This window comes from Carcharodon carcharias, chromosome 22, assembly GCF_017639515.1.
Source record: "Carcharodon carcharias isolate sCarCar2 chromosome 22, sCarCar2.pri, whole genome shotgun sequence".
Classification (NCBI taxonomy): domain Eukaryota; kingdom Metazoa; phylum Chordata; class Chondrichthyes; order Lamniformes; family Lamnidae; genus Carcharodon; species Carcharodon carcharias.
Window position 1 is genome coordinate 51,890,782 of NC_054488.1, and position 24,646 is coordinate 51,915,427.

Genomic DNA, 24,646 nt, shown 5'->3' on the forward strand with positions numbered 1-24,646 from the left:
CTGGAGTTTAGAAGAATAAGAGGCAACTTCATTGAAACACATAAGATCCTGAGGGGTCTTGATATGGAATGTGGATATGGAAAGGATGTTTCCTCTTGTAGGAGAATCTAGGACTAGGGGTCACAGTTTAACAATAAGTGGTCTCCCATTTAAGACAAAGTTGGGGAGAATTTTTTCTCTTAGAGTGTCATGAGTCTTTGGAATTCTCTTCCTTAAAAAGCAATGGAAGCAGAGTCTCTGAATATTTTTAAGGCAATAGATAAATTCTTGATAAACAAGGGATGCAAGGTTATTGGGGGTAGGCGGGAATGTGGTGTTGAGGTTACAATCAGATCTTATTGAATGGCAGACCAGGCTCGAGGGGCCGAGTGACCTACTCCTGCTCCTCATCCGTATGTTCGGATGTTCATATGATGATAGGGTGAGGCAGGAGTGGTTTCCTGTCCAGGAAGCAGGGAGATGCCCTTGCACATCCAGCAGGATGAGGAGCATGTGCCAGCTGCCCCAGGGCCTTTGTCTCAGGACATCCCCAGGGCTGACCCCGACAGCTCCAGCAGGCAAAGCCAAGGGGGACACCCCTGCACCAGTGCAGGAGACCTTCAGTAGTCTGGAGCCTTCAAGGCCCCATGCCAGTCATGATTATCCAAGGTAACAGGGCATGAAACTGAGCAGACTGCTTTCACCTCAGCTGGTGATTTAGGGATAGCACCTAGATGTAGCAGAAGGAAAAGGAACCTTTGAAATTTTGAACACAAAGGTGGCATGGGTGATTTTTCCATATGGTTTACACTTGTAAATATACGTATGATATTATTAGTTTTCTGCGATTGTTAAGCCAGAATTTTTCAGTTGGCGGGTGGGCTCGGCGGGAGCGGGCAGGGGCAGTCAGGAACCCGACCGCCACCCACGATCGGGTGCGCACCATGATTTTACATGGGCGGGCCATTTAAGTCCCACCCAGCATAATTCGCAGCTCCCGAGATCTGTGGGAAGGGGCGGATGGCAACAGGAGGCCAATGTCCGCCGGGTCCAATGGTGACCCAGCAGCCTATTCATAAACAGTGCAGGCAGCCTAAGGCTGACACTGATTTTCAATAGCTGAGTTCCCTTAGTTGCCATTGAGTTAGGTCATCTACCACTGAGTTTGGTTAGCTGCAATGGACAACATCGTCAGGGAGCAGGCCAGGTGGGAGGGCAGGTCAGCGGGGCAGTTGGCCCGCGGTTCTCCGATGAGTGCCGCGCTGCCCCCCCCCCCAAAGGACGGGAGGAAGAAGCCCCCAGCCTTACCTAACATGCCTAGGAGGAGGTGGCTTCATGGGTTAGCTCCCACGATGTGGTGAGATGCACATGGGTGCAGTGCCACAAACGGTTTAATGACCTCCTGCGATCGGGAAGGGTGAGTACCGTGTTGGTATGGGTCACTTATCACGGCAGTTAGGTTGCCCCCCCCACCCCCACTCCCATCCTCCCATCCTGCTCCTCAGAGTTTTGTTTTTTCATTCATTCATTCACAGGATTTGGGCTTCACTGGCTGGGCCAGCATTTATTGCCCATCCCTAGTTGCCCGTGAGAAGATGGTGCTGAGCTGCCTTCTTGACCATTGCAGTCCATGTGGTGCAGCACCCAGAGTGCTGTTAGGGGGCGAGTTCTAGGATTTGGACCCAGTGACAGTGAAGGAATGGTGATACATTTCCTAGTCAGGATGCTGAGTGACTTGGAGGGGAACTTCCAGATGGTGGTGTTTCCATCTATCCGCTGCCCTTGTACTTCTAGAAGGTGGTGGTCATGGGTTTGGAAGTTCTTGGATTGTGAGTGGCAAATGTCATGGAGGCAGCATCTGAGGAAAGGGGTGAGCCCTGGCTGCTAGGAATGAGTGTATTGCGACTCCAGGGTCACAAATCAGATGAGCCCTGCAAGGTTTTCCTCAAGTGGGGGTGGCAAGGCTGCAATGGCAATTTAGGTACAGGGTGGACTAATCAATGCTCCTCTCTCCTTTCAGGAGAAGTCAGCACACACTAATGCTGAGAGGCTGTAGACTGACAGAGGGCAGTCCCACCTTCTGATCCTCACCAGATATGAGCAGGAGGCACTGGACCTGGAGAGGCACCATGTGCCTAGATCAACTGGCCACAGTGAGGTTGGGATGCCACTGGGAGGTAAGAGTGCCATGCATTGAGGTCACAATGTCTGTCATTGCAACCATTCCACTGTTGACTGTATATTTATTTCAGACTCCAATATGGGATCCCCATTGATAATGCAAAGATGAGCTCATCCTGATCTGGGTGCTAAGCATGCACATTGACAATGTAACTACTTCAACTAATCAAATGTACTTGTTCTTCTTTTCGGCCTCAGCAGAGCATGCCCGGTCTCAGGAGCCTGAGGGACCGCTGCTGACCCCTGAGGGCAAGAAGATGTGAATGCACCAGCGTCACACCCTCTCAGTCAGGCAGGCACCAGCGCAGGTACCAGCACCTCAGTGGGAATAAGATGATTGGCTAGTATCACAGTGCACAGCGGTGAGGGCACTTCACACTTGCTTGAGGTGCAGGCAGAGGCAAAGAGTGCTTAGGGTGCCGGCAGTCGGAGGAATTCTGGGGATCAGGAACATGCTCAGTCGGTGGCTGATGATGTGCTTCTGGAATCGTCCCTGAGGCATCAGATGCTGGAAGTCCAGCAGGGTGTGTGGGAGGGTCTGGCAGAGATACATGAGGGAATGCGTGCCATGGTCTCTGTGATGGAGGAGTCCATGAGGAGCATGAGCAATGCAATGACCCTCATAACTGAGCGCACTGCCTCCTCCATGGAGAGAGTGCCGACTTTCATGGAGAGGCTGCTCCAGGAGATCATTCAGGGTTTCCTGGGGATGCGCTTGGACCTGCAAGCCCTCACACCAGCAATTACCTTAGGTGGTTACTGTCAGTGTGGGAGATGGATTGGGCACCCTGCTTCCCAGCTAGGTGACCATCCATCAATGGTGATCCATCAAAAGTAACCTGATATTGGCGCAAAAGCTGCCTGCCGCCTCTGCGGGCTCCTCTCAGGACACTCCGAATGATGGCAGCAGCGCCTCTGCCCCTCTGCTAGTGACCGTGGCATCCGATGAGGCTGCGGTGACTTGGGAGATGCTAGCCGTGGCACTGGCCGATCCCTCCCAGGCGGTGCTAGTACAGGCTCCATGGGCCAGAGGACACATGCCAAGGTCATCAAGGCCAACAGGATAGCAGTGTGAGCAGGTTGTCTCCAATGCCGGTGCCAGTGAGGGGGGAGCACCTAGACGTAGCACTCGCAAGTGTAAATGTAAAGCACCTTAGGCACAAGACGGGCTTGTCACTAATGGTTTTGTTTTGCCCCACTTTTAGGTTACTGTTAATGTGTGATGTTCAACACCTTTTCATTTAGTTTGATTTCTGTATGCCAAGCTGCAAATCATTAAATGTGTTGGTTCTCAACAAGCCTCTGGGTGCTTCATTCGTTCTGCAGATGAAGAGGAGCTCGTGATGTTATGAGCAACTTTTTTTGTCATTGAGCTTTATAGAAATGGCACATAGTTCATGTTGTTGACCATACAAATGTTGCTCTCAGGTATCAAGTATGGAGCCTGCAGCCCTGGCATGTGGTTGTGGTTCATCTTTGGTAGGCTAGCTGAAGGATCATTGGATCAAAGCCTCCCGGGTGTCCCTGCCTCCCTGGAGGTTGCCCAGGTCAGCGTCTATCCCCTCAGCAATCTCCTGAGTGAGCTCATCCTCAGACTTACTGATGGACTCCTCATCTGTTACCAGTGCAGCTGTGTCAACATCTTCTTCCTCCACTGCACCCCCCTTTCCAGCGCCAGATTGTGGACAGCGCAGCATGCAACCACTATCAGTGACACAAGATCTGGGGGGTATTGCATAGCACCCCCTGAACGGTCCAGGCATCGGAAGTGCATCTTGAGAAGACTGATGGTTCTCTCTACCACCGCCCTTGTGGATGCATGGCGCCTATTGTACTGTCTTTGTTCTTGGATGGCAGAGGGGCGTCATGAGCCACCTTCTGAGGGGATAGCCCTTGTCACCCAGTAGCTGCCCATCCAGCCGCGCTGGAGCACTGAAGAGCCTTAGCACTTGGGAGTGTCTCAGGATGTATGTGTCATGAGAGCTGCCTGGGTACCTTGCATAGACTTGCAGAATCTGCATCCTATGGCCGCACACTATCTGCACGTTCGTGGAATGGAATCCCTTCCTATTGACGAATGATCCCGGCTCACCCGCTGGCTCCTTGATGGCCGCATGTGCACAGTCAATTGCACCCTGGATGCGGGAGAACCCAGCAATTGCGGCAAAGCACCTGGCTCGCTCTGCCTGGCTGGCCCCGTCTGTGCGGTATTGAATGAAAGTCAATGCACGCCTGAACAGAGCATCTGTCACCAGCTTGACACAACTGTGGACAGCTGATTGGGAGATTCCACAAAGATCAACCGACCCCTGGAAAGAACCGGAGGCATAGAAATTGAGGGCCACTTTAGTGCCACTGGCATGCGGTATCCACCCACACAGTTGGAGCTGATCTTAGGGCTGATCATCTGACAGATGGAAGTCATGGTCTCCCTTGAGGGGCCTCCGTCAGCATTGCATCTCAGACATATTGAGGTAGCTACATCGCTGCCTGTAAATCCTGGCAGCAGGATCTTCTGTGGCCCCTTCTGCTTTGGTCTTCCTGTTGGCCCTGCACCCCCTGTGCCTGCATCTGTCTTCCCACAGGTAGCTCCTCTGAAGACTGAATATAGACTCCTGGTCTCCTGCCCCTTCTGGCCCTCTCTTCCTCCTCAGAGGAGGTGCCTCCAGCGGAGACCACAATCCCCATCCTCAGGATAAGGGAAGGCTGTCTGATACCTGGAAGGCCCCAAATGTTATGATTCCTCCAGAGCCCTGAACTGAAGCATGTTATTTTTGTCAAAGCAGCTCTGAAACAAAGTGAAGTTATTAAGTAATAAACTGAAGTTCTAACAATGCGCATTAGCGAGCCCACTCACCCCTCTTAACCCGCCCATGGATGAGGTTTTTAAAAATGTGGTTTACCCGCCTGCCTGTTGTGCCAGTGCGACGCCCTGAAAATTGCACGGGCTGCCCAAAATCATTGTCAATGGCTGCCTCAAGGGCCTTAACTGGCTAGTTAATTAATGGCGGGTGCGCCTCTGAACTCATAGTGCGCCAGCCTTCCAAAATATCGCGATGGCGTGCAGTGACGTCGGGACGCACGCCTGGCATCATCGCGTGTCATTTTAAGCGCTTGCGTGTTGGGCTCGCCCCCGCATGCCAACTGTGAAATTCTGCCCTTAGTGATTATTGAAATTTGTTGTTGCCTGTCATAGTATCAGATAATGGTCATGGCACACCCCATGTTTCTCACAGTGTAATGGCTAAAGAGGAGATGGGAAACAGACAGCAATCCTAATGAGATGTGCCCCACCCACCCCCCAAACCCATATATGGTCACCCCGCACCCATGTTTCCGGTTCTTGTGGGCTCCTTAAAATTTCCCATAGGAGGGAAGTTAACACAATTCATCAGACAAACTGGATAAGAAATTAAAAGAGAACTGACAGATGCAGATTGGTAATAAACTGGGTTGTTTAGTGTACTGTGAATGTCTTCAAGCATTCTAGTTACTTGAAAGGCTTCCGATTATGCAACAAGTATGATATGATTGGAAGAATATCCTGGTATGTACGGCAGTTCAGCATTGCATCATCATGACTTAAGGATAAGAACTCAAAGGCAGCAATTGCTTCCATAGATGCCCTGAAGATTACCTAACTCAGGACTTTCAGGATTATTGGCACTCTTCAGTCTGCTCTCATGTAGACCACTAGTCCTTGCTCAGCACCAATGGTCTCCAAGGAGTAATTGCAGGTATTTACAAGTTCTCCTTTCAGTAACAGTACAACTGCATCAATACAGCCTACAGCCACCTCCAATGTCACTAGAAGAGGTTTGAGTTTTAACATACCTTTAACATGTATACCATTACATCAGAAACAAGTCCTGCAAGGACATTCTCATTACTGTGGTAAGTGCCACTTCAGTTCTCGAAAGCTCCATAAGTTCCGCCTTAGCCACATACCCCACCACCTTCTGACACTGGTTAATGATAATTCTGTGCCTGATGGTACATGCTTCCCCTCCAAGTGCTCAGAGATAATTGGTTCATTCCATGTCTCTTCCCCTTGATCTTCTGTAGTTGAAAAGCCTAATCCCTTTGCAATAGCCAAAAAATGGAGCATCAGCAAGTAAGTATAATTTTCAAAATCCTCTGGTCTATACTAGCAACAGAAATTGAACATGAGAATTTCAGTGATCTGCTCAACTATTATTCTTACAGCACTCGATACTTTATTTGACTATTTTCGGCTTCAGATGGTGAAAAGGGGTCATCATCTCTAAAAGCAGGGTTGTGTTTGTCCTCCCTCTTCCAAGGACAACGGACCACAGCTGCCTCTGCCTCTTGCACCTCCTCCTGCTTGCTTGTGCCATGATGCTCACTCAGTGCCACCCTATCTAAACGCATGCAGGACACACTGAAAGTGAGTGCATCCGCACTGGTGGACAGTGCTCTTAAAAGGTATAATGGTGCTTCTTCAGATCTTTGTTAGTCATCTTGTCCTGGTGCTGGAGAAAGAGAAGGTCTTTTTGGTGGACATCTGCACCTGTGTGAAACACAAGAAAAGATCATGAGATCTAACCTTGGAAAGCAGAAGCCTCTGCATTTTCGAAGCTTCCCTATGCAACTCAGTGTTCGGCATGCTGTTGGATGGGTGAAGTGCAATGCACCTCTTTAATAAGCGCCTTGCCCTCTATAATCACCATCTCCACCATGAGTTTCCATTTTGCCAAGGCTGTCTTACTTGTGGTCTGCAATCCTGGCTACTTCCATTTAACCTCCGATGGTGTGATGATTTGAAGATATGGCACCATTCAAACTGTTTGGCCTTCTCGCAAGCATCATGTGCCCATTTTCTCCTGGAAGGACAAAAAAGAGTGTGATAAGGCATTGGTGCCATCTATGGTCAATACCAGCTGTCCCAATCATTGGAAGATGCAGGTTCCACTGCTGGCAAGTCCTCAGTAGCACGATAGCTCAGAGCCATTCTGAGGAGACGGTAAGTAGCCTTCCAAGTTTTGCAGCAACGTACACCCTGAGGCTCCTCAGGTATGTCTGCTGGAGGATGAATATCTAGAGGTTGTCCCCTTGAAACTCAGAGCCCATTTCTGTTACCTCTCGGGAGCAGATTTGTGACATAGAAACAGTCCCAAATTCTGTTTCCCACCTACGCAGTGAAAATCCAACACTGTTAGTTTGAATTTCAAGATCCTAGAATATGTCAAATCCAAACCATCATCAGCACAACTAACAACTACCCCAGAGATGAAAACAAAAAAACTGCGGATGCTGGAAATCCAAAACAAAAACAGAATTACCTGGAAAAACTCAGCAGGTCTGGCAGCATCGGCGGAGAAGAAAAGAGTTGACGTTTCGAGTCCTCATGACCCTTCGACAGAACTTGCGTTCGAGTCCAAGAAAGAGTTGAAATATAAGCTGGTTTAAGGTGTGTGTGTGGGGGGCGGAGATATAGAGAGACAAAAAGGTGGGGGGGGGGGTGGGGGGGTGTGGTTGTAGGGACAAACAAGCAGTGATAGAAGCAGATCATCAAAAGATGTCAACGACAATAGTACAATAGAACACATAGGTGTTAAAATTAAAGTTGGTGATATTATCTAAACGAATGTGCTAATTAAGAATGGATGGTAGGGCACTCAAGGTATAGCTCTAGTGGGTTTTTTTTTTATATAATGGAAATAGGTGGGAAAAGGAAAATCTTTATAATTTATTGGAAAAAAAAGGGAAGGGGGAAACAGAAAGGGGGTGGGGATGGGGGAGGGAGCTTACGACCTAAAGTTGTTGAGTTCAATATTCAGTCCAGAAGGCTGTAAAGTCCCTAGTCGGAAGATGAGGTGTTGTTCCTCCAGTTTGCGTTGGGCTTCACTGGAACAATGCAGCAAGCCAAGGACAGACATGTGGGCAAGAGAGCAGGGTGGAGTGTTGAAATGGCAAGCGACAGGGAGGTGTGGGTCATTCTTGCGGACAGACCGCAGGTGTTCTGCAAAGCGGTCGCCCAGTTTACGTTTGGTCTCTCCAATGTAGAGGAGACCACATTGGGAGCAACGGATGCAGTAGACTAAGTTGGGGGAAATGCAAGTGAAATGCTGCTTCACTTGAAAGGAGTGTTTGGGTCCTTGGACGGTGAGGAGAGAGAAAGTGAAGGGGCAGGTGTTGCATCTTTTGCGTGGGCATGGGGTGGTGCCATAGGAGGGGGTTGAGGAGTAGGGGGTGATGGAGGAGTGGACCAGGGTGTCCCGGAGGGAGCGATCCCTACGGAATGCCGATAAGGGGGGTGAAGGGAAGATGTGTTTGGTGGTGGCATCATGCTGGAGTTGGCGGAAATGACGGAGGATGATCCTTTGAATGCGGAGGCTGGTGGGGTGATAAGTGAGGACAAGGGGGACCCTATCATGTTTCTGGGAGGGAGGAGAAGACGTGAGGGCGGATGTGCGGGAGATGGGCCGGACACGGTTGAGGGCCCTGTCAACGACCGTGGGTGGAAAACCTCGGTTAAGGAAGAAGGAGGACATGTCAGAGGAACTGTTTTTGAAGGTAGCATCATCGGAACAGATGAGACGGAGGCGAAGGAACTGAGAGAATGGGATGGAGTCCTTACAGGAAGCAGGGTGTGAGGAGCTGTAGTCGAGATAGCTGTGGGAGTCGGTGGGTTTGTAATGGATATTGGTGGACAGTCTATCACCAGAGATTGAGACAGAGAGGTTAAGGAAGGGAAGGGAAGTGTCAGAGATGGACCACGTGAAAATGATGGAGGGGTGGAGATTGGAAGCAAAATTAATAAATTTTTCCAAGTCCTGACGAGAGCATGAAGCGGCACCGAAGTAATCATCGATGTACCGGAGAAAGAGTTGTGGAAGGGGTCCGGAGTAGGACTGCAACAAGGAATGTTCCACATACCCCATAAAGAGACAGGCATAGCTGGGGCCCATGCGAGTACCCATAGCCACACCTTTTATTTGGAGGAAGTGAGAGGAGTTGAAGGAGAAATTGTTCAGTGTGAGAACAAGTTCAGCCAGACGGAGGAGAGTAGTGGTGGATGGGGATTGTTCGGGCCTCTGTTCGAGGAAGAAGCTAAGGGCCCTCAGACCATCCTGGTGGGGGATGGAGGTGTAGAGGGATTGGACGTCCATGGTGAAGAGGAAGCGGTTGGGGCCAGGGAACTGGAAATTGTTGATGTGACGTAAGGTGTCAGAGGAATCACGGATGTAGGTGGGAAGGGACTGGACAAGGGGAGAGAGAAGGGAGTCAAGATAACGAGAAATGAGTTCTGTGGGGCAGGAGCAAGCTGAGACGATCAGTCTACCGGGGCAGTTCTGTTTGTGAATTTTGGGTAGGAGATAGAAGCGCGCCGTCCGAGGTTGGGCGACTATCAGGTTGAAAGCTGTGGGAGGGAGATCCCCAGAGGAGATGAGGTCACTGACAGTCCTGGAAACAATGGCTTGATGTTCAGTGGTGGGGTCATGGTCCAGGGAGAGGTAGGAGGAAGTGTCTGCGAGTTGACGCTCAGCCTCCGCGAGGTAGAGGTCAGTGCGCCAGACAACAACAGCACCACCCTTGTCAGCGGGTTTGATGACAATGTCAGGGTTGGACCTGAGAGAATGGAGTGCAGTAAGTTCAGAGAGAGACAGGTTAGAATGGGTGAGAGGAGCAGAGAAATTGAGACGACTAATGTCGCGCCGACAGTTCTCAATGAAAAGATCGAGAGAAGGTAAGAATCCAGAGGGAGGGGTCCAGGTGGAGGGAGAATATTGGAGATGGGTAAAAGGATCCGTTGAACTGGGAGAGGACTCCTGCCCAAAGAAGTGAGCCCGGAGACGAAGACGGCGGAAGAAGAGTTCAGTATCATGCCGAGCCCGAAATTCATTGAGGTGAGGGCGTAAGGGTATGAAACTAAGTCCTTTGCTGAGCACTGAACGTTCAGCATCGGAGAGGGGAAGGTCAGGGGGTATAGTGAATACACGGCTGGGGTTGGGATTGGAAGAAAGGGTGGGGACGGAGGAACAGGCAGGGGTGGGGGGTCCTAGATGGGTGTTGGTGTCGATGAGTTGTTGTAGCTTGCGTTCCTTAGCACTTGAGAGAAAGAGAAAAAGTTTCTTGTTGAGGAGTCGGATGAGCCGAAGGATAAAATGAAACTGGGGGCCGTGTCCGGCCCATCTCCCGCGCATCCGCCCTCACGCCTTCTCCTCCCTCCCAGAAACATGATAGGGTCCCCCTTGTCCTCACTTATCACCCCACCAGCCTCCGCATTCAAAGGATCATCCTCCGCCATTTCCGCCAACTCCAGCATGATGCCACCACCAAACACATCTTCCCTTCACCCCCCTTATCGGCATTCCATAGGGATCGCTCCCTCCGGGACACCCTGGTCCACTCCTCCATCACCCCCTACTCCTCAACCCCCTCCTATGGCACCACCCCATGCCCACGCAAAAGATGCAACGCCTGCCCCTTCACTTCCTCTCTCCTCACCGTCCAAGGACCCAAACACTCCTTTCAAGTGAAGCAGCATTTCACTTGCATTTCCCCCAACTTAGTCTACTGCATCCGTTGCTCCCAATGTGGTCTCCTCTACATTGGAGAGACCAAACGTAAACTGGGCGACCGCTTTGCAGAACACCTGCGGTCTGTCCGCAAGAATGACCCAAACCTCCCTGTCGCTTGCCATTTCAACACTCCACCCTGCTCTCTTGCCCACATGTCTGCCCTTGGCTTGCTGCATTGTTCCAGTGAAGCCCAACGCAAACTGGAGGAACAACACCTCATCTTCCGACTAGGGACTTTACAGCCTTCTGGACTGAATATTGAATTCAACAACTTTAGGTCGTAAGCTCCCTCCCCCTTCCCCACCCCCTTTCTGTTTCCCCCTTCCCTTTTTTTTTTCCAATTCTAAAGATTTTCCTTTTCCCACCTATTTCCATTATATAAAAAAAAACCCACTAGAGCTATACCTTGAGTGCCCTACCATCCATTCTTAATTAGCACATTCGTTTAGATAATATCACCAACTTTAATTTTAACACCTATGTGTTCTATTGTACTATTGTCGTTGACATCTTTTGATGATCTGCTTCTATCACTGCTTGTTTGTCCCTACAACCACACCCCCCCACCCTCCCCCCCCCCCCCCTTTTTTCTCTCTATCTCTCCGCCCCCCACACACACACCTTAAACCAGCTTATATTTCAACTCTTTCTTGGACTCGAACGCAAGTTCTGTCGAAGGGTCATGAGGACTCGAAACGTCAACTCTTTTCTTCTCCGCCGATGCTTCCAGACCTGCTGAGTTTTTCCAGGTAATTCTGTTTTTGTTAACAACTACCCCACCCTATCACCACAAATCCCCACCCTATCCCCAACCTCCCTTAATTTATCTGAGGGCCTCTGCCAGCCTTATGTGTCTCTTTTTGGACATTCGGTCCTCACACTGCTTTGCTGTTTACCCTAAGCCCTGCTACAAATATTTATCAAATCTTCCTTAACCATTCTCTAGCAAAGCATTTCATCCTCCTCAAGCTCTCTTGTTTGTATTCCCAAATATTTCTTATTGAATTTTTTAATACAAAATCTATTGCTTCTAAAGTTATTCTGAATGCATCTTAGGCTCTTTATCACACCCTGCACAACTCTTTTAAGCTTTGAATGTTGAATTAATTGATTTCTTCAGAGCTCCATTGTGTTATTTGATATGTCACATTTCCATTTATCTTATATCATTACTTTCCATTCTATGGTATTCCACCATACCATATTATGGTCCTTACATACATAGTGACCTCTACCCAATGTAATCCAAGCTATGTTTGACTAAGTAGAACCAGTGAGAGAAAAAAAACCCATAAAAATAAAAGATGTTTAGACAATGAATACTGGACATATATGATCCTTCATTGATTTTGGATTTGAATGTGTACAAACATATTTTCCAAAACCAATTTTGGATTGAATACATTCCTATTGTTTACCATTGATCATGTGTTATGCTTTGTATGCTGAATATATTACTTAAGTTTTAATATTTAAAAATTGTTATATTCTTTAATATAACATATTAAAAAACTACTTTATTTGGGTGAATTCTTAATGATTTGGTTACTTTTAATTGAATATTTATTTGTTTCCATCACTTTTAATAGGCCAATTCTTGATAATCCAATGTTTGATGCTGATTTTATTCGTACGAAATCCATAGCTGCAGCTGGTCTTTGTTCATGGTGTATAAACATTGTAAAATTTTACGAGGTGTTCTGTGAAGTGGAACCTAAGAGGATAGCTCTGGCACAGGCCAATGCTGAACTGGCAGCTGCACAGGAAAAACTTGCTGGTATCACACGTATGATAAATGTAAGTTTGCATGTCACATAATGTACTACACTAATATCTGCTCTTTTAAGCATTTAATAAGAAATTTGAATGTACACAATACTGCAGGATATACTTCAAAAGGTAAAATTGCATTTATGCTTTAAATTTATGAAGCCCAACCAGAAATGAATCTTGATATTCATTCTATTTCCTGAACAACTTTTACATCCACACTAGCTCTATCATAGAAAAACTCACAAATAATTGTACTATTATGTCCTGTCTCATAGTCTTATATTAAATGCTGCTCAACATTACCTCAAACCACACAAAACTCCACTGGGGCCCCTCCTCTAGTGAATTGATTTCAAAAATTCTCAATCTTATTAAAAATCCCTTCCAGTATTGTGCCATCCTAATTGGCAAATGTCTATAGCGGATGTCTCAGCTCATATCCTCCGCTCTTCTGAATCTGGACTACTGCCAAAATTGCATGCCTCCGCAGACCCTTAATCCACTTGTCCTTGCACTCTAGAATTCTCTGGGATAGAAATTGGTACATGTTGCGCCTGCTTTCCGGGCATTAAATGGGCACAAAGCATAACAATTTAGAAGTAGATCAGCTTGGGTCCAATCTGTGCATGCAGTCTAACTGCCAAATTCATGGGGTCCCAAATGCATGCCAAAGCTAGACAATTAGACTCTAAATATGCAATATTAAAGGCTAAATGCCTAGTGTTCAGGATTCTTCAACACTTAATTTTTCTTTTAAATAATTTCTGTGGAACCAGGAGGAACAGGACTGTTCTACCAACCATCACATTCCTGGCAATCAATCTCTAATCTGTTCCTTCTCAATCTGGAATGAAACTCCATCTAATCACATCTCTTTCTATCTTCAAAAGTCTCTTCAAAACTTAGTTTCTGATGGTCATCTTCCCTAACTTTCTCCAATTTTTGTTCACTTCTAATCTATTCCTTTGTAAAGCACCCTGTGAATTAGAGGTGTTAAGCAAGTGTAAATTGTTAAATTTGGAGCAATAACAATGTAGTAGGCTATTGTAATCTATGTACATGCATCTTTGTTGTTTTGAATATTATCTTTTACATTTATTGATTTGTAACACAAAATCTATTTGTTACTTCTAAATCAGTACATGAATATTTTAACATGAAAACTAAGAAAAAGAATATTGTACTGAGATACCCTAAAATCAAACAGGCTAGAAGTTACAGTTGTAATCTTAGAATGTGACTAATTCATGCACACTATTTTTGTTTTATCTGAAATGTCTAAATAACTCTTAAAATATCAGACAGGAATATTAAGCATTATTGCAAACAGCATTTTGTAGATTGTAATCTTTTCCTCCTATCATTTTTCAATATTAATTTTCAGGAACTTGATGAAAATTTAGCAAAGTTGACGGCTGAATTTGAAAAAGCCACAGCTGAAAAACTCAAATGTCAACAAGAAGCTGATACCACCAACAGAACCATTTCACTTGCAAACAGGTAAATTCAGACTTGTATAAATAGGACTAAATGAGCAAACTGTGCTAGTTCTAGATCCTTAATTTTTAGCTATATATTTTGCCTTTGGGTTAGGTTTCATGTCACCATCTTCTTGAACTTGTTTATTCCTCTTACATTTTCCAGTGTTACTATAGCTGTGAGGATGAAAAATTGAGTATGACAAGCCCACTGGATCCTTACCCCCTTGTACAGCTGTAAGGATGTTTAAGCATCACTTTGGCCAGATATTGAAAACATGTATTTCAATATGGGCAGGCATATTGAAATTTTCTTCATTATCAGCCAATAACACTAAACTTCAGGAATGCCATAGGATCACAGGCTTGTGGTGTTACTATGATAGGCACAGTACTTCAGGGTGTTGAATTGATAAAGGAATGTCCATAAAGTCTTGTGTATCATTAGAATTTGGCCAATTCCTCCAAGGGAACAGAATATTTATACTGTCCAGGCAGTTGGCCTCATAGTCTGCTCCAGATTTCCAATTCCTACACTATGAACCTGCACTGTTTTAACAGTGACCCTATGCAAGCCTTCACTCAAAGGTATGTTGCTCTGATCGTAAAGACTTCTGTGTTTTCAATGGATTATCTCTAGCTTTTAGGTAGATACAAATAACTCTGTTCAGAAAAATAATCAGCTGTTCACATGCAATGTTCTATGGTCATTTGTTAAGGGCTTTTGCAAAGTTTTTAAAATAGATGGTCCCATGTCACCTTGACTCAAGGTTGTGTTCTCATCTCTGAGCCACAGATCCTGGATTCAAGACTTGCTCCAGAGTTAAACTTCAACAATACAAAAGGGGAAGTGGATTGCCAAATGAACCGTCCTTTTGGATGAGACATTAAATTAAGGTCCCATCTGTGTTCTCAGGTGGACATAGAAGATCCCATGACATTTTTGGTTAACAGTTGGATCTGAATAAGCATTGCAAAATGAGATTTACTAGACATTTATCTCATTGTTGTTTGTGCGAAATTCGGCTGCCATATTATCCAAATTGCAAATTAGCCCAGATTTTCCTCTTGGTGATGAAACGTTGGCACTATTGCACAAAAAACATCCACCCATACCTTGCCCATGAGCCGCAGCAAGAACTTGCTATCCCAGCTGCAGCATGTCTCCATCGGTGAATTCATGCCTGAGGTCTAGCAGCCAGCCATATTCTCAGCGCAGCCAAGCCCCCATTGACATCATTGAGGTCATGCCCCTTGAGATCAAGCAGTCAGTCACTATTCAGGCTGGTGCTTTACAATACTTTATAATGATTTTAAGTAGGTTTGCATTTCAAAAACTTATAAATGCTTTTAATGACTTTTAAATGCTCATATAAACATTTCAATGCTTATAGCCATTTGGTCAAACAGGACATGAGTATTGCTGAAAAAAGAGATATGTCTAAACTTTTCGTCTTGCCATCATCAGAACACTCACAAGAATACCGATATAAGGGTGAAAACAACAATTTATACTGTATGTGAAGAGAGTGCTGATTGATTGGCAAGTGGTGTTGCCATGGAGAATGCACCACTGATGATGACTGACAGTTAACTGCCAAGCATTGTTTGACATTTAAATCAGGCAGCTTACCCTGATTGGTAAAGACATTGTCCTGATGTATGAGTCAGCAAACAGCTGTCACTTATTTTGTTTAGCTGAAACAGGTGCGATGTTTCTATCTGCAAAGAACAGGGCCCTGTGTATTAATATATGTAGCTTCCAGTACACGCAATGTGGTGCTTTTGAATGTACTGGAAGCTACATATATTAATACACACGACCCTGTTTTTTGCAGACAGAAAGAACATGTACATACATTGCACCTGTTTCAGCTAAACAAAATAAGTGACAGCTGTTTGCTGACTCATTCCTCAGGGCAAGGCCCTGACCAATCAGGGTCAAGCTGCCTGGTTTAAATTTCAAACAATGCTTGGCAGTTAACTGTCAGTCACCATCAGTGATACACTCTCCTTGGCAATGCCACTTGCCAGCCAGTCAGCACTCTCTTCACATACAGTGTAAATTGTTGTTTTCCCTCTTGTATTGATATTCTTGTGTGTCCCGATGAGTGCAAGACAAAAAGCTTAGACATGTCTCTTTTTTCAGTTATTTCAATACTTTTAAAAACCTTAAAACCTTTTTAAAACTTTTAAATACTTTTATCAGCAGTAGTGCAATGAAGAGAAAATTACTTTAGCTGTTAGTGTGCTGCAGAGAAACTGATAAGGAGACATGCCCACAATTTCCTGGCACATATATCTCATTAGGATTATTATTGGATAGTAAACTGTATATCCTTAGGAATTTTTGTGCAGTCAGCAGCAAGCACTGATGCTTAGCTCCTGAGAGGAAAATCCAGGCCAAAATTGCCACACTAATGGTTCCTCCTGCTTAAAGAGTAGGCATGGTGGGACCACTGGCATTCTCAGCGTTCATTGCTATTGTGAAAGGAAAATCGAAGTCAGTGACTATACTTCAAAAGTAATTAATTGGTTGTGAAATGCTTTAGGGCATTATATGAAAGGCCAAAATGAATTAAAGTTCTTTCTTCTAATTGGCGGAATATAACCTTCCTTTATTTGTTAGGCAAGAATTCAGTTTAGAGGAGTTTTGCAACATTTTGACCTTTTGGGCTGTTATCACAGAAAAACGAGGTAAACTGTCCCTGGGTCACACTTGCATCGCTGCTAGTCCATGATTTAGAATGACATTGGTAAAAGGCTGTGAGCAAATTATCTTTCTACCCTTTGTCCTAGTTTATAATCATCCTATTGTACAAACTTGAAAAAAACGAGGAAAATAGAGGATATTTATATTAAAAAAACAATGATCTTTTTACAGACTTGTTGGAGGTTTGGTGTCAGAGAAGATCCGCTGGGGTGACTCTGTGGCTAGGTTCAAGGAACAGGAAGAAACACTGAGTGGAGATGTGCTTCTTGTAACAGCCTTTGTTTCTTATGTTGGATACTTCACAAAAAAATACAGAAATGACCTTTTGAATGAACACTGGCTGCCTTTTCTGCAAAAATTAGAGGTGTGATGATGTTTAAAATTGCTTGAGAGAACTAGTATGGACTTTTAACTTAGAGCCAATACGCATCGATGAATATTATTCAAGAACATGCTTTCCTCATTTTTCTGCTGATAATTGAGTTTGGCTCACAATACTAACCTAAGTTGTCTACAATGCTGATTTTATTGTACTGGAAGTAGTATTGAAATTTCATCAACTAAATATTTATCATGGGATGTGGACATCACCAGCATTTATTACCATTTCCAAACTAATCTTGAAGTGGTGAGCCACTTTCTTGAACCGCTGCAGTCCATGTGATGAAGGTGCTGTTATAGTGCTGTTCAGTAGGGAGTTCCAGGATATTAACCCAGTGATGATGGAGGAATGTTGAGTATATTTCCATATCAGTGTGGTGTGTGACATGGAGGGGAACTTGGAGATTATGGTTTTCCTATTTTTCTTCTAAACCGGCATATATAGCACTGAAATTACATGAGCTACGAAGCCAAATTTTGTGGCCTATGGGTTTAATTTGCAATGTGACAGGTAAAGATGGAATGATATTAAAGACATGCTAATGCTGGAGTAATGTGAAGTGGTTGGTTGTGATTCTTCTTTCATGGGAGGTGCTGATCAATGTGCTATTACAGATAACCCTGGCTGATTGCCGTGCACGTCTTCTAACGGCTTCTTCTACATTTATTTATTCCTGCTGCTTTCCTTTCTTTGATCAGAATGCTGCTGGTTCAATGTCTTGTCTGCATTGCAAGGCAAGGTTACACAGCAGTCAACAATGATATAGAAATGTAATGGGGTCAGTGATGAATCCACATCATCCTTAAAAAAATAACTACTTTTTAGTAGTGGTTGCTTACCATACCACGTCTGTGCTGGTAAAACCTGAGCAAAGACTTCACTCAGGATAGCCCTTCTTGGGCTCCTCATTACCATATACATGATATCCCCAAAAATTGTCCAACGCCAATCTGGCATTGAATGATTTTCAGATTTCCTTGGAACGCCAAACATAACTGCAAAATTGTATATTTTGAACCTCATTTTCCATCTGAAAAATGGGCAGAACAATGACCAATTTCTACTCCCCCGATGTTTAGTTTATCTTCATAGTTTTTAATCTATCCTTCTGAATATCTGTTGATAGTTACAGTTTCTGCACTAGAGAAGGTGCAGAGGAGATTTACCAGGATATTGTCTGGGTTGGAGAATTTTAGTTATGAGGAGAGATTGGATAGACTGGGGTTATTTTCCCTGGGCAGAGGAGATTGAGGGGGACATGATTGACGTGTATAAAATTATGAGGGGCATAGATATGGTAGTCAGGAAAGAACTTTTCCCCTTGGTGGAGGGATCAATACCAGGGGGCATAGATTTAAGGTAAGGGACAGGAGATTTAGAGAGTATGTGAGGAAGAATTTTTTTCACCCAGAGGGTGGTGGGAATCTGGAATTCACTGCCTGAAAGGGTGGTAGAGGCAGAAACCCTCATAACATTTAAGAAGTATTTGGATGTGTACTTGCGATGCCATGGCATACAAGGCTATGGGCCTATTGCTGAAAAATGGGATTAGAATAGTTAGGTACTTATTTGACCGGCGCAGACTTGATGGGCTGAGGGGCCTTTTTCCGTGCTGTAGATCTCTATGACTTGATGACACATATATGCCACTACTGAAATATTCATAATGATCGTGAAATAAAACATGCATATTTTAACTGGATTTTTATATGTTGAAACTTGTTTTAGAAGTGAAAAAGAAAAAAGACCACAGCCCATCTAGTTTAAATTCTACCATTCTAGTATTTGTGTGATGCAATAATAATGGAGTTATTGACTAATTATAGCAATCAATCTCTATCAATTAGTCTATAACAGACCAAGTGAGGAAAACACAGTGGTTGAAAGCTTTGGGAACCATTGGCAGAATTTTCCCATTGGTGTGCAGGGGTGGGCCCTGCATGCACGCACGTAAAATGACGCGAGGTGACATCAGGCAAGCGTCCCGACATCACCGTGCGACATTGCGATATTTCATTGGGCGGGCATGCGATGTTCTCCGATGTGCACCCGCCATTAATTAACGGGCCACTTAAGGCCCTTGAAGCGCCAATTGACCGTGATTTTTCAGCGCCCGTGCAATCTTCAGGTTGACACATGGGCGCAACGGGCGGGTGGGTAGGGCATATTTGTATAAACCTCATCCACGGACGGGATAAGAGGGCTCAGTGGGGTCGCGAGTGTGCTGTGTCAAATATTAATGTTTCAAAGTTACTGATACTTGCCTGTGTGATCTGCAATACTTCAAAATGCATACCAGCTGCTTGGTCTGGACTCACAACCTTCAGGTCAGCACTCTGCAGTGAGGAATCTTTTTTGGGCCTGCATGTTTCAGGAAGCCTTCCCTTAGCCTAGGAACTCTCTGCTGGAGGCACCTCCCCTGAGGAAGAAGGGAGGGTTAGAAGGGGGAGAAGGCCAGGAGTCCACATTCAACCTCCAGGGGAGCCACCTTTGGGGATTAAGGCATAGGCACAAGGGGTGCAGGGCCAAGAGGTAGTCCAAAGCGGAAGGGGCCTCAGAAGACGCCACTATCCTGCAGCTAGGGTATACAGGCGGCGAGCGGCTCAATATGTCTGAGGTGCAATGCCGAAGGAGGCTCCAATTCTCCACTCTCCACAATCTTGCACTGGAAAGGGAGGATGCTGTGGACAATGAAGACATAGATACATTGGCTGCAGCTGCACAAGAGTCCAGCAGTGCGTTCGAGGATGAGCACGCACAGGGAAATGCTGAGGGGGTAGACGTTGACCTGGGCATACTCCAGGGAGGCAGGGACACCCAGGAGGCTTTAATCCAACTTCAGCTAGCACGCCACATATGGACCTCCAGGACAAGCCTGGGCTGTGTGCTCCATATTCGAGACCTAGGTGAAAAATCTGCCTGGTTAGGAACATTAACTAAGGTCCTTGATAATAAAGCTGAATGTCCCACAAAACACATTACATTATTGGAAACCATCCACCTGCAGAACAAAAGAGGCAACCTCAGCCATCGTGAAATATCTGAATTTAATATTGCAACCAAGGAAACGTAATGACACAAAATAAAAATGGTGTTAACAATCACACCAACTCATAGAGACCTCATTGCAGGCCAACACAAAAGCACCAGTGATAAACCTATGGTGTGCCTAAGGTGCCTTATGTTTACGTTTTCGGGTGCTACATCTTGGTGCTGACCCCTCACTGGGAGTGGCATCTGAGACAGTCTGCTGTCCTGTTGGCCTCAATGACCTTGGTGGTTGTCCTCTGGCCTGCAGAGCCTACGTTGGCCTCGCCAGGGAGAGAGCTGCCAGTTCCACAGCTGGCATCTCCCCAGTTGTCACAGCCTCACCGGATGCAACAGTCACTGGCATAGGGGCAGAGGAGCTGCCACCCTCATCCGGAACGCCCTGAGAGGAGCCTGCAGAGACAACAGGCAACTGTTGCATCTATGTGAGATCGCTTTGGACCTCCCTGCTCACCATGGATGGATGGGCACCGAACTCAGAAACTTGGTACCCAGACCACCTCCCACACTGGCACTGACCAGCTGAGGTCAATGCCTATGTGAGGGATTGCTGGTCAGAGTGCATCCCCAGGAAGCCCTGATGGGTCTCCTGGAGGAGCCTCTCCACGAGAGTCGCCACTCTCTCCATGGAGGATGCATGGCGCTTGGACATGAGGCTCATTGCTTCGGTGATAGCCCGCATAGACTCCTCCACCATGGACACCAAGACAAGCATAGTCTCATGTACTTTCCCCAGATGCTTCCGCATGCCAGGCCACATTTCCTGTGCTTGCTGCATCGTGGACAACTCCAGAGGCACATCATCAGGCACTGTGGCTGCTGCTGCCATGGGCACTCTCTGTCTCTGCCAGCTCCTCCAGCGACTGTGAAGTGCCCTCACCACTGTGCCCCGGGACACTAGCCAATGTTCTAATTCCCACTGAGGTGCTAGTATCTGCACTGGTGCCTGCCTGGCAGAGATGGTGTGATGCTGATGAGACTTCAGGGCCCTCAGGTGTGAGAGGGAGCCTCTGCTGCTCCTCCTCCCGGACTTGCTCCACTGATGCTGAAAGGAAGAACAAGGATATTGGATCAGTTAATTTGAAGAAAATGTCAATGTGCAATCCTGTCCCCCAGATCATTATGTGCTCATGCTTCCATAAGCAATGGACAAGCCATAGAGCAAACTTCAATCACTGAACATTCAGCACTGCCAAGGCTGCTGGGAGAACAATGGGGATCTCACTGCTGGGCAAACAAATGTGCCCATGGCACCCCAGCCTCACCAACACTGGTGGACCTGGGCGCATGGCGCCTGTCCAAATCGAAGGCCTCCTGCTTGAAGCGACTGAGAATTGCTAACTGTGCTGGCCTGCCACGAGTCCTCATCCACTTGGCTGCATTATGTGCATTCTTCTCTTGAAAAGGAAGAAGAACATTGATTAGTGCTAATTGTACCTGGACTCTCTTCATGGATGGCCCACCCCAACTAGAAACTAGAGTGGAACATTGCAGGGCTCCAGTGTCTCCTCACCCCGCTGCTGCTGAACACTCTCCCAAAGATGCTAGGCCTGTTACCACCCCCACCCCCCCCTCAACCCCTTGGCCAAATGCTGCCTACATCACATTAGGCATCACACGGAGTAACCTTCCATAGCAAGGAGGTGCAAGCATGTGGAGTGCAGAGGACAGCAGATTGATTGGTGCCATGCCACCTTGAAGCTCCCCTCCCAGCATGTCATCATCCTACTTTGACATGTCCTGGAGTTCCAGCACTGCGCCTAGCTCCTCCGGGTTGCCCCCAAAACAGGAATGTAGGTCTCAGTGTATGATATGCTGCGGGTGCAGAACCCACCTCTTCACCATCCTCTCAGGGTGACCTCGGCATGGGTAATATCTGCTGGCCCACCCAGCGAAGGACACATGCCGTCAATGATTCAATGCAGTCACTATACTAAGATTTAGGGGGGTGGGCACCAGTGGGGAAAGCCTACCTGCTGGGTTAAGTGACCAATGCCAACATGATACTCATCCTTCCTGAGCACAACAGGTAATTGAAGCACTTGCGACACTAGACCCAGATACGCCGCACCACATCGCGGGAGCTCACCACCTCTGCCACTTCCTCCCAGACATATTTGGTCATGTGGGGGAGGCCTCCTCCTCCCGTCCTGGGGTACCAGGACCTCCCGTAGTGCTGCCACCGCCTTGAGGAGGGCAGCAAGGCAATCATAGGAAAAACAAGGGGCACAGTGCCCCCCTGCCCTACCCTCCTGCCTGGCCTGCTCACCAGCAGCGATCTGAGGAGCCCTTCCACTGGCCATGATTCGCAGCCTTTGAAAGGCTGTGGCAACTTTTGAAAACAGGCCACCGGGTCATTGCAGTCCCGCCGCCGCCTGCCCACTCCCGCTGTCCTCAGGAGCTGTGATTCATGCTGGCCGGGCCTTAATTGGCCCGCCCGCGTAAAATGGCAGCGCAGACCTGATCGCAGGCAGCGATCGGGTCCATGCCCGCACACGCCCACTCCCGCTCCGCCCGCCTGCCAGCCAGAAAATTCTGCCCCATTAGGCCAAAGAAACCTGTCCCTACCAAGCATGCTCCACATTTCCTGTCTCAAATTACTCATTTGCTGTATCCCAAAATGTTATTTTCTGAAATAAATTAATCTAATTTGCATTTGAATGAATCAATAATTAATACCTCCACCATCTCCCTAGGGAACCTGTTCCATAGATTGACCACTCCCTCACTGAAATACTGGGGAGGATTTTCCACGGAAAGGGGAGGCTACTGAGGAAATTAAACTCCTACCACATGCCTTCAAGATATGGGAGCGAGTCATGGACCAGGGACTGAGAAAAATAATGGAAATCCATGAAGGACAGTTCAAGTTCATGCCTAGAAGAAGCACCACTGATGCCATTTTTGTTTTGAGACAACTGATGGAGATATATTGGGAAGGCCAATGCAACATGAATATTGTATTCATCATGCTGGAGAAGACGTATGACCTGATGCCTCGGGAACAAATATGGAGATGTGCTAGAATTAATGGAATCCCTGAGAAGTACATGTAACTATTACAGGACATGTACAAGGAGTGCCAGACAAGAGTAAGAAGCAGTATGGGGGAGACTGAGAGTTTCAAAGCCAAATTGCTAGATTGCATCAAGGATTGGCACTGAGCCCCTTCCTCTTCCTGATTGTCATGGATGTTAAAGCTGAGAAAGTGAGATCGGACATGCCATGGTCAGATGACATTGAATTATGTAATGCATTGATGTGAACATGACGGATCTGGAGAACTGGAGAAAAGCACTGGAAGACAGATATGATCATCAGTAGACCAAAGACCCAACATACAGACTGTCAGTTTGAGCATAGGGAAGACAATCAGGGTGAAGGTGCAAAGACTTGGAGAAAGTGAATAGTTTCTAGTGGTCAGTGGTGACAGAAGATGGAAGTATGGAATTTAAGCAATGGATTAGCTCTGGTTGGAGTAATTGGAAGAAATGCATTTGAGTGGAATGTGATAGAAAAGTATTGCTAAATTTGAAAGGAAGAATCTACAAGACGGTTGTGAGATCAGCTTTATTATACAGTGCAAAAATTTGGGCAACTTCAAGAAGAGAGGATCAATGACTGGATACTAATGAGATGTGGATGCTGAGATGGATATGTGGAGTGACAAGAAAGGACAAGATCAGGAACAAGTATATCAGGGAGTCAGTGAAGAGTACCCAAGTAGAGATTGAAATAGTATATATGTTGTTGAGAGAGAGTGGATATGTGGTGAGGCGAGAGATGGGAATGGAACTGCCAGGAAGAAGGAGAAGGAAAATCAAATGGAAGGATGTGTTGGCAACTGACTTAAAAGCAGCAAGAATGAAAGAAGATCGGGTGGCTGACAGGAGAAAATGGAGAAAATGGAGAAGGATGATCAACCAACATTGCAAGTACCCCAAGTAAAATGGGAGAAGCTGAAAGAAGAAGGAGAAGGGAAGGCGGGTTTTTGTGCTTTCAGGGAATTAAATCCTCCGAAACTTACATTGATTTGGGATTCCAACACCATCCAACCCTCCTCCGTGTTTCTGATGAGCAAGACCGAAGTAAAGTGGATATCCCCCATGGACTTGTGAGGTAACTAATTAAAGTAATTTTTACGATTTCGGTGGAGACCAGTAATTTTTTTTAAAAAAGAAATCCGAAATCCCAGTTATTTACTGAAAGAATCAATCCACAAGATTCCACGGTTTAAAGCAAAAGATTTTTGCTAAACGAGAATCAAACAAAGCAAACCACCAATACTCTAAAACCCAGAATCAACATAAGTTAAATGTGAATTAACAGGCAAATTGCAGCCAATTTTCAACAATAAATTACACATTAAATGGCAGATACAACTCAAGCAGAAACTACGAATCGGCTCGGCTGTTCACTGAGCATATAGGTCGTCAATCTCAGTCACAAAATCCTTCAAACCTCTCTTCCTCACAAAGAATTTCAGCTCCTCTTCTTCTTGGAGCTAACCTGATCCTCAGCCAACAGCAGCATACCATCACCCTGA

At 46.1% G+C, this 24,646-nt stretch overlaps 1 protein-coding gene across 1 annotated transcript in view; it reads left to right on the top strand.

Annotated features, from left to right (window-relative positions):
• Window positions 1–24,646, top strand: part of LOC121293673 (dynein heavy chain 17, axonemal-like) — a 729,083-nt gene that overhangs the window by 578,578 nt on the left and 125,859 nt on the right. Inside the window, exons 60-62 of the mRNA XM_041216840.1 lie at window positions 12,296–12,503; window positions 13,864–13,979; window positions 16,842–17,034. Coding sequence (XP_041072774.1) covers window positions 12,296–12,503; window positions 13,864–13,979; window positions 16,842–17,034 — 517 coding nt within the window. The remainder of the gene's footprint in view (window positions 1–12,295; window positions 12,504–13,863; window positions 13,980–16,841; window positions 17,035–24,646) is intronic.